Genomic DNA, 14,929 nt, shown 5'->3' with positions numbered 1-14,929 from the left:
CCAGACATTCTTCCCATGACCAGTTCCTTCCAAGCAGCCTCACTTTCTAATTACCTGTTGAGTATGAATTCCTCTGCATCTGGCCCATTAATTAATTAATGAAGCTAGTACTTCTCTAGTGGATCTGCCTCAGTGATTGGATCCACCATCTGGGGTCCAAGAATTCAATACATGACATGCTAAGGAGACTATATATAAATCATAACTCAGACAAACTGATAGCAGTTCTCCTTTGCTTAATCTTTAAGACAAGTATAATCTGGAAGCTAAGAATATTATAGGAGCCGGTCATGGTGGCGCACGCCTTTAATCCCAACACTTGGGAGGCAGAGGCAGGTGGATTTCTGAGTTCAAGGTCAACCTGGTCTACAAAGTGAGTTCCAGAATAGCCAGGGCTACACAGAGAAACCATGTCTCGAAAAACCAAAAAAAAAAAAAAAAAGAATACTATAGGAAAATAAGTAATAGCTTTATGTCATTCAACAAAATAATAGCAAATCAAAGCTAATTTTCTGTAAAAAATAAAGTTAATAATGTTTGTCCAAGTTGAGTTTATTGAAAGTATGCTAGTATAGTTTCTTACAAGAAAATCCATATATGTAACTGATCATATTAACAGATTCAGAGAGAATAACTTCAATAGAGATGTGATTAAATTTTGCTCAGATTCACGTCTTTTTTTTTTTTTTAACGAAGCATTTAATTGAGGGCTTGTTTACAGTTGCAGAGGGTTTGTCCATTATCTTCATAAAAGAGGGCATAGTTCCACATATGGTAATGAGAAGTAGCTGAGCTGAGCACTTTATATTCCTGATCTACAGGCAAACATAGGCAAGCAGACAGACAGGGAGAGAGGGCAGAATGAGGGAGAGAAAAAGAGATAGAAATACAGATAGAGATAGACATACATACATACATAGACGGACGGACAGACAGACACTGGCATGGACTTTTGAAGGTTCAAAGCCTACCCTCAGTGACATGCCTCCTTCAACAAGGCCACACCCCTTTCAAACAGGTCAATTGGGAAGCCAGCATGGAAATAACTAGATGAGCCTGTGGGGGTTATTCTCACTCAAACCACCACAAATAACGTCTACCAATGGTGGAGACTTCCACTTGAATTCATCTTAAAGAAATATCCATTTATTGTAATTTATTCTTAGTTGTGTACACTAACACATGTATACTATATAATGACTTAAATAAAATAAAGGATGACATTGTAGTAGGTTTTATCAAAGTGTAGAGATTAGGGATTTACCAAAAAAACACAATAAACAAACCAAACAGCTAGATAATTTTAGGCATAGTATTGCTTTTAAATACAAACCAAAGACATAATCCATGAAAGCTATAACTAATACCATTATGAATAAAAGTTCCTACTTATGAAAGACAATGTTAAGGGACTGAGAAAAGCTACATACTTCAAGAAAGTCTACAAAGCAATCATGTCTGAACAGCGAGTGACACTAAACATGGCTAGTTTAACTCAGCTGTAAGAACAGATTTGATTTAAAATGTGAGCAAGAGAGATGGGCGGGCACTGATGAAGGTTAACAAACCTTCATCAAACAAGTGAATGAAGAGATACTTGAGGCGATGTACTACTAGGGAAACTGGAAAGCTGCAGTGTGCTATGTTGCAGTTAATCTCTCCAACCCAAATATGCTCCGGCAATGAAAACACAACACGGCAGATTTACCGCTACACTACCATCTTCCACATCTATGAGACCCCTTAGAACTTGCGGTTTCTCCAGCCATGTGCTTCTACTTCACTTTTCTTCTTCCTCCTCCTCTGTGTCCTCTCCCTCTTCCATTTTCTCCTTCTCTCCCAGACCTGCTCCACCTTCCCTTTTACCTGCCCAATCATCATCTCTCCTTTATTTTACAAATTAAGGTGGGAAGCAGGTTTACAGGAAATCACCTGAGTGCTGATTCATTCTTTGTTTGCCTCCACTCACGGGAGAACAGAATTAACATCAAATATAACTAGCTCCAGGACTATCCACAACAGTGCTACCTTCTATTCAGTGTCCAAAACCAACAGGGAACCTCCCTAGTGAGGATACAGAGCAACAAAAACAGATCCCTCCCTTGCAGAAACATGACATGGGAGGCCCTTTTGGTAAACAGTTGATTCTTTTCTTTTCTTTCTTTCTTTCTTTCTTTCTTTCTTTCTTTCTTTCTTTCTTTCTTTCTTTCTTTCTTTCTTCCACATCCTTTTTAAGTACTAATTAAGTAGGAAGAGGAAGTTGAAAGTCTGACTGCTGTATAAAGTGAGGGCATAGCTGATCTGAAGTCTGGTTAAGATGAAGGTTTTTTTATTGTAGAGATGAGGGATCATACAGCCAGAGGTGTCTGGAAGAGTTGAGGGAGAGGGAGAGGGAGGGAGGGAGGGAGGGAGAGAGAGAGAGAGAGAGAGAGAGAGAGAGAGAGAGAGAGAGAGAGAGAGAGAGAGAGGTAGACAGACCATGTCCAGTAGAATGGCCCAGGGTGCAGGATGAGAAGAGCCAAGAGGAACTCCAGGTACCCAGGGCTCCTGCAGTCCAGCATGGGTGTGGCTTGTGGATAGGCACCAAGGATAGATAGCTGTTTGTCCTGAGTTTCTTTTGGAGCTACTAACTTCAACATCAGAAGCTAGTCTCCCTGACACCTCACCACAACCAACTCTACTTCCCTTAAGAGGTCTCATTTCCATCAAAGTCAAAGAACCCATGATAAACCAAAGAAACTAACCATATCAATACACAGTTGTGCACTGGTGAAAGAAATGCTTTCAAATGGCTCTGTTAGAGCAAATACTTTCAATCTCTAGTTATGATGTTAAGGATGTTAGGAGTAAGCAGTATCCGGTGTAAAAGTTTAGTATGTTTGCAAACTGCGGAATAGAAATCTACTAACATTCAGACGTTTCTGGCAACACACACACTTAAGGATTCCCAGCCACTGTGGGACAGCAGCTGACAGAAATGCCACCCAGGATCTTAACCCAGCTTGGCACTGACAAACTACAGAGCCCTGGCAGATGCAATGGAAAAGCACAACTTGCTGCTGGAGGAAGAGGGCAAGCTTGTTCAGAATTTTGATGAAGTAGCAAACAATAAAGTAAACTGAAGTGACTCAACTTCAAGAATAAAATAGCAGTGATTTGATTGCTTTAAAAACTCATTTGGGGTAGGATGAAACAGAAATTGTTAATACTTTAAATTTCAAGGTTCTTGAACTGAAACTTTCAGTTAATTACTATCTATATTCAGTTATTTGTTTGCTATTGATTAATCCAAAGAAGCCAAGAAGTAAAATCTAAAATAAAGGTAAATAAAACTTTTGACTCGTTGAAGTTAAAAAAAGGGGGGGGTGGGGGAGAGGTGCTGAAGCGTTATCTCCTGCCAGGGTTTTCTTGAGGATCCAAAAAGCATGGTGTGACAAAAATACAGACACAAAATTGCTGCAAAGTAAGAAGTAAGACTATAAATTTACAATTACTATAATTTTTATCCTTGGAACCTACCCCAGGAAACTACATATCTAGAAATAATAGAGAACTGAATCAGATTCTTTTTTTTCATATCAAGCAACTAAAGATGTAAATAAGACATCATTTACAATAGAGTCGCCTTAATGCCTGGGAATAAATCTAACAAGCTAGTTCAAGTCCTCCACACAAAAGAATTATGAAGATGTTCTCAATAATAGAGTACTATGGAAATGTCCATTTTCTTCACCTTAACTTACAGACTCAGAAGGTTGTCAGTGAAAATTCCAGCACGGTTCTTCTTCATCCTGATGAAAAGATGGGCCAGGACACTGGAGGCACAAAAGCGGTCGTGGTATCTTAGTGCCTTTCCCTGTTGCTGTGCAGCTTTAAGGGGAAAGTGTTATTCTGGTTCCCAGGTCAAGGGTACAGCCCACCACAGTACAGAAGTTTAAAAGGAACCAAAGCCTGAGGCAGCTGGTCGGCCACCCCGACTCCACAGTCGGGAAGCACAGAGCAACAATGCCTTGTTCCCAGCCTTTGTATTTTTACAATCCAGGACTCCAGCCCAGAAAATGGTGCCACCCACAGTAGGTGGCTCTTCACACCTCAGTTAAGCTAGTCAGGATATCCCCACACACACACAATTGCAAGACCAGGGGCCTATCTCCTAGGTGATTCTAGATTTCATTGAATTGAAGGGTGAGATCACAATTTTTTTTTAATTTTTTACTTATTTTTCTCTCATACAGTGCATCCTGACCGTAACCATCAAAATTATTAATGTGCAGGTTTACATATTATGGTGTCTGCATAGGAATGGATAACATGATAGGTGGAATAGAGAATTCAGAAAGAGACCTGTCTTAGTTAGGGTTTTACTGCTGTGAACAGACACCATGACCAAGTCTTATAAAAAACATTTACTTGGGGCTGGCTTACAGGTTCAGAGGTTCAGTCCATTATCATCAAGGTGGGAGCGTGGCAGTATCCAGGCAGGCTCGACACAGGCAGAGCTGAGAGTTCTACATCTTCATCCAAAGGCTGCTAGTGGAAGACTGACTTCCAGGCAACTTGGGTGAGGATCTTAAGCACACACCCACAGTGACTCCAACCAGGTCACACCTATTCCAACAAGGCCACACCTCCAAATGGTGCCACTCCCTGGCCCAAGAATATACAAACCATCACAAGACCTAAGCTTGTATATTGTATTAGTTTATAACAGAATGGAAGAAAATTGAATATTCCTAAAGATAATATCTATAGTTGTCATTGTTTCATATTCCATACAAAATCAAGTACAAACATACCCTTGGTCAGTAAACATCTAAAAACACTAAAAATCACAGTGTGAGATGTTCTCTTTTACCATTCAGTTAGCAAAATGCATACATGAATCTACAATGTCGCCTTCATTTATAATAAAAGTATCATTGGTGTAGCACATTGATGGGAAGGAAGTTTAGTAATGTCTCTTAGAGCCGAATCTTGATGTGTTCTAAAACTCAGTTGTTTCCTAGAAAAATTCTTTCATATATATAGTCAGAAATTCATTAACAAGCATGTAAATCCTAAAACATTAGTGTACATTGTATGGTACTGTTTTTATTTTTAAATGACTTACATATTTTTTAGTTTACATAGACGGAATTAAATCTGTATCCAGAAGGCAAAGCAGGGGGATGAATACAAGATCTAAAGTAAAGGCCATCGTGTTGGGGAAGCCAGGATAATGGGTTGGGATGAAATGAGAGCAAGAGGACCAGGTTTTGAGCTTATGTTTTGGGTGGCAAGCCCATGGTTCATTTTTATGTAATTTACTAAATAAATGCAGCTTATGTATATATAGGAGTAACTCAAGTGTGGTTTAAATTGAAGAATTTCAAGTTATAATTTTTAAATACACAATTTTCTAGGCGTAGGTAGGTATTCATAATGGACCTGTGACATCACTAACACAATTAAGATAAACTTAGCCGTCACTCCGGAGCTGTGTGAGACTATTTGTGTTCCTCTCTCCTGTTTCTTGTGTTTTCTCCCTCACTCCAGGCAACTGCCCTTCTGCATTGTCACTGTTAGTCTGCATTTCCATATTGTCATATAAGCAGAATTATACATATTTGGATTTTATATTTTTAATATATTTTTATTCTTTGAGGATTTTATATGTGTATATAGTGTGTTTTTATTATGTTCACCCCATAGTCCTCCTCCTCCTCCTCCTCCTCCTCCTCCCAGATCTTCCTCTCCCCCTCTCCTGACTTTGTGTCCTCTGAGTACAGTTTGTGGTGCCCATTTACTCATGGTGTTTGGCCTGGCCTCTGCCTCTCTCAGAAAGCTTCAGCTGTCAAAGGCTCACATAAAGGTTCCTGAGGCCCTCCCTCCATGCTGGGACGCCGGCTGGCTCGATCTTGTGCAGGTCTTGTGCAGACTAGCACAGCATAGTATATGTATGTGTGAGGACAACAGTTCTACCATGTCCAGAAGACACTGTTAGGTTCTGCTTCTTCCTAACCTCTAGCTCTTAGTCTTTCTGCCTTTCATCCTTGGTGGTCCCTGAGCCTCGCACAAAGGGATATAATACAGATGTCCCATGTGTTGCTGAACAATCTATAAACACTTAATCTTTACATTTTGACCTATTTTAAGTTTCTCCTTTAACCACTGTGCCCCACACAAAGAAACTTCTCTGATTGAATCTGAGAGCTGTGCTGATCTGTAAGGACTTTAATAGCCATTTTGGTACTATATTCATTTAGTGTATGTGCTCCCCAGCCATATGCTAAATTTGAATTAACTTAGACCCAGAATGACGGAAGTCTCATGCTCTCATTTATATATGAACTCTAGAGTCAGATTTTTTATTTGTGTGTCTAAATTGAAGATCCTCTAGAATCTAGGAAACTAGTTGAATTTCAGTTTCTACTTGGCTTCTTTCAGCACAAATATGCATGATTTATCCATTTTGCTTACTTATGATGATAAGTTCATACCTTTTTATTAATCTAGTATTTCATTGCATGGGCATACCAATTTGTATATGTATAAACTGGCAGGTAAACATTTTTGTTATTACCAATTTGGGCTGATACAGATTAAAATACAGCTAGGGGTGTAAATACCTAGGTATTGAGAGCTGGCCATGTGGTAGGTGTATGCTGAAATTTTAGAGACAAACTTTTCAGAAGTGATTGTAGCAGTTCACAGTCCCCCCAGCATTGCCCGAGTTTATTTTACTCAGTGTCCATGCTTTATTTGGTATGACCAGTGTTTAGTTTCAGTCAATATTATAGTATATAATAGTAGCTAATTGCAATTTTAATTTGCATATCACTAATAATATTACATGATAATAATAGACATTTTTCATGTGCTTATTTTCCATGATTTTACCCACTCAATCAAGGTCACATACCTTTGTCTGCTTTGTGCTGTTCTCTTACTTGTTTTTTAGCAATCTGCTGTGCTGGCTAGTTTTAAAATCATCTAAGAGGAGGGAACCCCAGTTGACAAATAGATCAGGCTGTAGGCAGGTGAGCCTATAGGGCATTTTCTTAATTAGTGATTGATTAAGGTTAAAAGGAAGCCCATGGTAAGTGGAGTTTCTCCTGAGCTGGTGACCCTGGGTTCTCTAAGAAAGTAGGTAGAGCAAGTCAGTAAGCCACACTCACTTCTCTGTGGCTTCTGCATCAGCTCTTCCTTCCAGGTTCGTACCTGGTTTGAGTTCCTGCATTGGCTTCCCTCAATGGGTTGTATGAAAGCCATTTAATAAACCTTATCCTCCCCTAGTTGCTTGGTTATGCAGTTTCATCACTGCAATATTAACCCAAGACACCTGGATACAAATGTTTCATCAAGATTGTGATTTGCAAAGATTTTTGTCCAATTTTCAAATTTGTTTTTTGGTTTTTGGTTTTCGGTTTTTTTGGTTTTTGGGTTTTTTTTTTTTTTTTTTTTTTCCTTTTTGGTTTTTCGAGACAGGGTTTCTCTGTGTAGTCCTCCTGGCTGTCCTGGAACTCACTATGTAGACCAGGCTGGCCCCGAACTCAGAAATCCGCCTGTCTCTGCCTCCCAAGTGCTGGGATTAAAGGCGTGCGCCACCACGCCCAGCTCAATTTTCAAATTTGTGATTATCCTTTCTTAGTGTCCTGAGTGTTGGGGTTACAGTCTTGTACTTCTATGCCCAACTCTGGAATTGAGTCCTTTTTATATGTAGTGTGGTCTACTTAACAATTTGAATTCTTCCTATAGTTTCTTGCAAATAAGAATATAATATGTAGAAGTTAAATATTTATGTTACTGGTGTTGCTGATGCAGGCTCTCACTGTGTAGCCCAGGACGGCCTTGAAGTCATGGGTAATCCTCCTACCTTAACCTCTTACATGTTAGGATTATAGGTGCAAATTACCACAGTTGGTTGCACTGTGTCTTGTTTACTAAATTGTCTCCTATTTGTTATTATTTCTCACACACACACTTTTAGTGTCTTTGACTTGGTTAGTTGGTTTCATTTTGAGCTGTGTCGTCCTGTAGTCCAAGCTGGCCTCCCATTCGCTATTCACTATGTTGTTGTTACGGATGACTTTGAACTGCTTCCTAAGTGCTTTCTGGACTCTTCTTAATAGACTTTTCTTCCTGTTCCAGGTTATCCGTTCTCCTTATTTGCATGCCTGCTCATGTTTTGTTGTTGTTGTTTGTTTTGTTTTGTTTGGGTATTTTTTTGAGAATTTATGAAAATATATTTTGCATTATTTCTACCCTTCTTTTAACAACTTCCTGTGTCCTTCCCTACATAGACACTCTCAAATACAATACTTCCTTGTCTATGATCATTACTATTAAACAACACACATGACTTACTGAGCCCATCTAGTATAGCTTTTATGTACATGTGTTTAGAGATGACCATTTGGGGATTCAGTAACATATCAGTTTTTTTGTATAAGGGTGGTTCCCTTCCTTTTTTTTTTTTTTTTTTTTTTTTGGTTTTTCGAGACAGGGTTTAGCCCTGTCTGTCCTGGAACTCACTCTGTAGACCAAGTTGGCCTCGAACTTGGAAATCCACCCACCTCTGCCTCCCAAGTGCTGGGATTAAAGGCGTGCTCTATCACTGTCCAGCTGAAATTCCCTTCTTGTCATTGGCGTATGGACTGGTGTATCATCATCATTATGCAGCTCTTGTTTAGGCAATTCATCATTGGTAAACAGACTGCTCCGAATCTTTTTAGTTATTGGTTACTAGTAGTTCAGAAGTTACTAGTATTGTATATGGATCACTTCACATGTGCTCGAGTACTATAACTGCTGAATCCATTCCCAGAAGTGGATCACTAGGTCAGAGGGTTTATGTGTTTGTGATCTTGGTAATTATTGCCAAATTGTCCTCACAAGAGGTTGGAGCATTCTTCCACAAGCCTGTTAGGAAAATCCCTATTAGCCAATATCCTGTCTGGGTTTCTGTTAATTAGTTAGTTAGGTAGGTAGTTGGTTAGTTAATATGAAGAAGATGTTATCCTAGTAGAGTTTTAATTTTCATTTTTACTCAGAATAGTTTGAACACCTATGTTTAAAAGCTGTTTGTACTTCACTTTGTCTACTGTCTATTTTAAATCGTTGGATATTCAGTTTTGCTTTAATGGTGAGAATACAGAATTGAAATATTTTAAGTGTTGTAGTAGTAACTTAAGATTGATAAATTGGCCTTCATAAACTATTTTTGTAGTGCAGTTCATAAAATACAGCAAGTCAACTCTTCAATGATTTTAAAGATTTTATAAAACTCCTAGGTCAAGCGCTAGGCTAATTGATTTTTCAGACCAATTTTACCAAAGTTTAATGTGAGATTTTTGAGCACAAGGGTAATGTTCCAAAAGTCATTTAATGGGCCAAAGAGTGATTCTTTTTCGTAATCCTTTTATACCTGAGTTGGATGTTGTATCTCCTAGCAGGGTAACTAATGTTTGAAATTTGGAAGGCACTTGTAACCTTACAAAGTAGTCTTCACAATCAAGGATGGCGAACACCCTCGTAGGTGGCATGAGGCTTTTTTTTCAGTGGGCCTTTCTCCAGAAGTCAGGAACATACTGCTAGCTTTATAACTACTCATACAGTCTCTCCTCTGTCTCATGCCAAATGCCTGTAACTTTTTGCTTGCATTATTTATAATTTACAGGCATTATAACAATTACTTAGGGAGGAAGTTGCTTTACCAATGAGTGAAGTGATACAATGAGCCAGTAGCTTACTTAGATTTTGTTAAGTTATAAGTTAAAACTCGGGCTTTATTTATGCAATTGAAAAATATATTTTTAGAGTTACGTCAATATGGAGAGGCACCCAGCCCACGTCCGTCAGGTATGATATCATGTGAAAACATTCTCTGGTATTCCCGTTGTTCTGTCTTAGCAGTCAACTAAATTTACCTTGATTAAACTTTATCACCTTGAGTTGTACATTGCCTGAGCCTTGAGCTGCATGCCAAACTCAAGTTAGTTACCTGTCACAGTTTAGCAGTCTTAATATTGTGTGCATGCTTGCTTTGTAGATGCTTCTAAATTTATGTGTCAGGAAAAAGTGGCTTCCTGGTTTTTGTAGCACTGATTCTCAGACTTTACAAAGTTGTTGCAAATGGCCTACAGCTTCTATCAAGATCACATAAAAATATCTTCCTATGCATCTCTCACACTGGGTGGTTTTTTAAGCATGCTAATAAATAGTGTATGTACTTGTACTATTTGAAAATTTTATTTGTTTCTAGTTGAAGTTTGATACACATAGAAAAATAACATTGTTAGTTTGACTAATTGTATACTTTTCTGCTTATTAAAGTTTATCTGCTGATTAATACTAAGGCTTTTCTGTAGAAGATTAATTTGAATTTCTATAAATATGTATGAAGTATGTCTATTTTAAGAAAACAGTTAATCTAAACTTGCCATCAAATATTAAAAATGATTAATTAGAATTCAAATTAAAGTAAATAAGCAGTGTGTTACAAGCTCTGAAAATCTTAAATAACAGTTTAACTGGCATACCTTTATTAGGAAATCAAATTTAAGAGAAACCTGTATGTTTGAATTTAAATTGGAAAATAGTTAGGACCTTTCTAGTGTTTTGTCTCATTCGTAATTTAATCTTAATTTAAACTTAAACATATAAATCACAGTAAGGTGATCAAGAAAGTATTTTCCTTATTTGTTTTAGCCAGTAAACTGTCTGATTAAAATGTTCTACTAGAGGTTAAGTTCTTGATGTTTTAAGGTTGCCAGGTCTTACTTCAAGATGACCGTTGGTTAATTTTGCTTTCAAGGTGTCTGAACAATGTCAGTCCTGATCTATTGGAAATACATGCCTCAAACTGCATAAGTTATCTCAGGATTATAACTGAAAAATTATATTTATTTAAATTAAAAATGATGCAGTGTTTGTTGGGAAATCAAGTGAAAAGATTGAGAAGGGGGCCGAGTAGAATGCAGCTATTATTGCACACTTCCTGCTTACGGTTAGCTGTTGAGGGGAGTGGGTGATACAGCTCAGTGGGAGAGCATGCACCTACTGGCATGCAAAGCCCTGGGGTTAAACCCCACACTGCAGAAGAAAGAAACAGGAGTTTTTAAAATGAACAAAATTTTAATGTAGCAAAATGTTGATTTTTCTGCTATACCAAATCATTATATTAATATTCTAATAAATTATTCTTTATTTAGAAGAATAAGTTTCTTTTCTGAACTACTTAGTATCATTTACAATTAAATCACAGTGGTTTGGTTTCAATATCCAGTGCTTAGTGATACACATATAGTCTTTTTCACTGTGCTATGTTTTTAGGTATTTGTCAAGTGTCATTTTGACTATAATCCATTCAATGATAACCTGATACCCTGCAAAGAAGCAGGACTGAAATTTTCCAAAGGAGAAATTCTTCAGATTGTAAACAGAGAAGACCCAAATTGGTGGCAGGTTAGTATGATTCTCAAAAAATTCCTCAAATACTTTTCTGTTTTCAATCTTTGATCTGCCCAGTATCTAAAAGTGCAGGAAGCATTTGTTCCCATGATTTTTCTTGCATGAACAATTACTGTTTTACGTCTGCCAGCTTTGTGGACAGAAGACCAAATTGAGAGAGAATTTGTTTGTGTAAATAAGAGCAGGCATAACCTGCCTGTGGCATGTCACCCGGTTTAAGAATTAGGTGAAACAGTTCTTTCCCAAGGTAGTCACCTTCAAATGTTTTAAGGCAAGAAAAACTTTGTAATCATTGTCAGTGTTCCTTAAGGTTTGCATAAGCTGACACAGTATTCAAAGTTGAAGAAAATGACAAGAAACCTAGAATCTTTTCAATTCTCAGAGCTGATTCTGGCCTCATTAGAGAACAGGGTAAAAGAAGAAAGCCTCCAGGACCCAGTACCAAGCATAAGCTTAGCTGTGACTGGTAACTGGTGTTAACAGCGATGAGTTAAATGACTTCTACAGAGAGATGATGTAGAGGATAAGAACCGCCTAGGCACAGTGTGCTGATGTGTCAATGAAGACATTTTTATCAGTGCGTACACCATGGTGAGATAGCTAGGACGTGAGCTCAGTTAACAGTTGATGATTGCAAGAGGTCTTCACTGAAACACTTGCAGGCTTTAAAACTGTCTGACCACTTCCTGTGGCTGATCATGGACTGGCCAGGTGCTCTCTGTTTACTTTCTGTAAATGTTCTCTTCGCTTTCTGATCCTCTCACTGGCATTTGAGTCTCTTTCTTCATTTTGATAATCTTATTTAATTCCAGTTTTCAGGATTATTAAAAACTGATAAACGGGTGTTTTATTCCACTTATAAGAAGAAAGACAATAACCTTGTGATATGAATCATTGACATTTAAAAATATCCACTTTTGTGGGGTTAGAGAGCAGCTGGTTAAGAGGCCTGCCCTCACTGCTCCTGTGGAGGGCCCACAGAGCCAGCACTCATGGTGGCTGCTCACATTCTCCGGGACTCCAGCTCCTCTTCAGGCCCTGGGCACCTTCACCCATATGCACACACATACACACACATAGACCCAAAAACACTCGAGTAAAACAGTTTTTTAACTACTTCCTTTGATTTTAAAGTTTTTATTTTTTATACTAGATAAAGTTTTACCTATTTTAAATTCTTCACCTTGGGATATTCAGATTCTTGTTAGCATGAATTAAAATTTATGCTTTGTATTCCCAGTATTGGAAATTCTTTTGATTTAGACTCAGGAAATAACATTCTAGTATTGAGGTCAGTAGAAATGGTTTATAAAGTCGTTCCTTAACACTTCTTTATATAAAATAGCATTCTTCTTTCTGTTCTTTGACTTTATCACACACACATTTCCTGTCCTTCCCCCACTCCCACCCCGCCTCTAAAGAAAACATTGTAGTATTTGAGGAGCCTGTACATTGTTGTTAATGGGAGTTTCAACATGTCATTACCAGTGGACATACATGGGTCTTAGGTACAAATTGCTTTCTTTGTTTAAATACTCGAACACAGTTCCATGGATTGAAAGAGTGTTTTCCATAGGAAATTAACTTCAACTGACTTACTAAAATACTGTGTAAAACTTTGGTCACTGATAAGTTCATTTGATTCTAGGCTAGCCATGTGAAAGAGGGAGGCAGTGCTGGTCTGATTCCAAGCCAGTTCCTGGAAGAGAAGAGAAAGGCGTTTGTTCGCAGAGACTGGGACAATTCAGGTGAAGAACTTCTCACAAGTAACAGGCAGGGAGGGGCTCGGCTTACCTTTTGCCTCTGTTTTTTTCTGAAATCACAAATGAATTTATTTGAAATACATGGAGAATTAATTTTTCCTGTTCATCTGCTTTTTCCTTCTCTAATTTTTATTCTTTTCTGCCACCTACTGGTAGTGTATCAAAATTCAATGACAAACTCATCCCTTCCTAGGAAGGGTAATTCTCTTACCTCCTCATAAAACATAACTGGGCAATTTAAGGTTGAGTCTCAATGTATCATCTAAATTAAGTCTTGTCATCCTCCAGGACCCTTTTGTGGAACTATAAGCAACAAAAAAAAGAAAAAGATGATGTACCTCACAACCAGGAATGCAGGTACGTGTAAAATCCCTTTGGGAGATCGAAATATATAGCCTTATCATTAGTTACCATGTTTTAATCTCTGAGTATGAAATTTAAAATGAATTTAATTTATATTAGTGCCAATTACTGGATCTCATGTGAACACATGATAAAATAGAGGTCTCAGTTGGTGAATATGAGTTGCAGCAGGAAGAAGTTGTTAGGGATTGAGCTTGCACTAGTGCAGGAGGAATGTATGGACAGTCCTGACTTAGAGGATCCCACCATGGTAAGATGCTTCTGAGGGACAGAGTGCCTTTGTGGAGAGGTTAGCGTTAGGACGAAGGCAAGCTAGCTTCCATAAGGTCAGGTTCATTTTGAGGAAATGACACTGGGCTAGGTAACTCCTTTAATCCAGCGGCATCTTTTAAGGGTCTTTCTCGACTCTTTTAGGGTTTTACTTGGGGAGGAGGGGTAATAAAGGGGAAGAAGGGGAGAGAGACTAAGAAGAGAGAGGTATTGAGATTCTTTCCATATACTTAAGTTGGCCTCGGATTCACTAGTTAATACAGGATGGCCTCAAACACTTAATTATCTTATTATCCTATACTTAACTTAGTAGCCCAGCCTGGCCCCGAACTCTAAGTCCTTCTGCCTCTCCCTAAATCTTTCATCTTAAAGAAAGGAATATCTTTTAAAGAAAATGTAATGGTAATCACAAGAAGTCACAGTTGTGTTTATTAGCTTCATTAGAAGATCATTTTACAGTTAAACACATTAAATCATCAAGATGTATTCTTTAAGGACATACGATTCTTATTTGTCATTTTTGCTTCAAAAGCTGAAAAAATATTTTTAAAAAATCAAGTCAAAGGCCTTGGGGGGTGTAGCCATTGCCTAGTATGTATATGGTGCTGGGTTCAATCCCCAGAACTAGAAAGAAAAATGAAATTATAACACCGTCAGACCAATTGAGTGTATTACAAATTTAAAACGAAAATACAAAACAAATGAAAAAAAAAAAAAAAAAAAAAAACCCTTTACCCTAACTAGCCATGAGAGAAATGTAGATTAAAGCTACATTGAGATTCTATCTTACCCCATACAGAATGGACTTCATTAAGAAAAATCATGTTCTGTCAGGATCCTGGACAAAAAAGAATGCTTTTGGCCTGACAGTAGGAAGTAAACTAGTCCTGCAATTATAGAAGTCAGCCTAAGAGTAGAGTTACCCACATTACACCACTGTCCCCACTCCTGAGCACACCACAGGAATGCTGCGTGTCTTTATCACTGCACCACAGTTCAGGAGAGCGAAGTTCTGTAATTAATCTAAGTGACCATCAACAGGAGAAATAAAATATGGTCTATATGTACCACAGAATGAAGTT

General features: G+C 38.0%; 1 protein-coding gene across 5 annotated transcripts in view; it reads left to right on the top strand.

Annotated features, from left to right (window-relative positions):
* Window positions 1-14,929, top strand: part of Pals2 (protein associated with LIN7 2, MAGUK p55 family member) — a 90,362-nt gene that overhangs the window by 54,859 nt on the left and 20,574 nt on the right. For 4 of the 5 annotated variants that reach the window (XM_021165218.3, XM_029478381.2, XM_029478379.2 and 1 more), the window contains exons 6-9: window positions 9,799-9,840; window positions 11,314-11,445; window positions 13,100-13,199; window positions 13,503-13,571. In XM_021165218.3, coding sequence (XP_021020877.1) covers window positions 9,799-9,840; window positions 11,314-11,445; window positions 13,100-13,199; window positions 13,503-13,571 — 343 coding nt within the window. The remainder of the gene's footprint in view (window positions 1-9,798; window positions 9,841-11,313; window positions 11,446-13,099; window positions 13,200-13,502; window positions 13,572-14,929) is intronic. The other variant, XM_021165217.3, reaches the window with a different exon arrangement.

The sequence above is a fragment of the Mus caroli genome, unplaced genomic scaffold (assembly GCF_978045245.1).
Source record: "Mus caroli unplaced genomic scaffold, Mus_caroli_1 scaffold_7, whole genome shotgun sequence".
NCBI classification, from domain to species: Eukaryota; Metazoa; Chordata; class Mammalia; order Rodentia; family Muridae; genus Mus; species Mus caroli.
The sequence above is the reverse complement of the archived record's forward strand: the minus strand, read 5'-3'. Positions and strand labels throughout refer to the sequence as shown.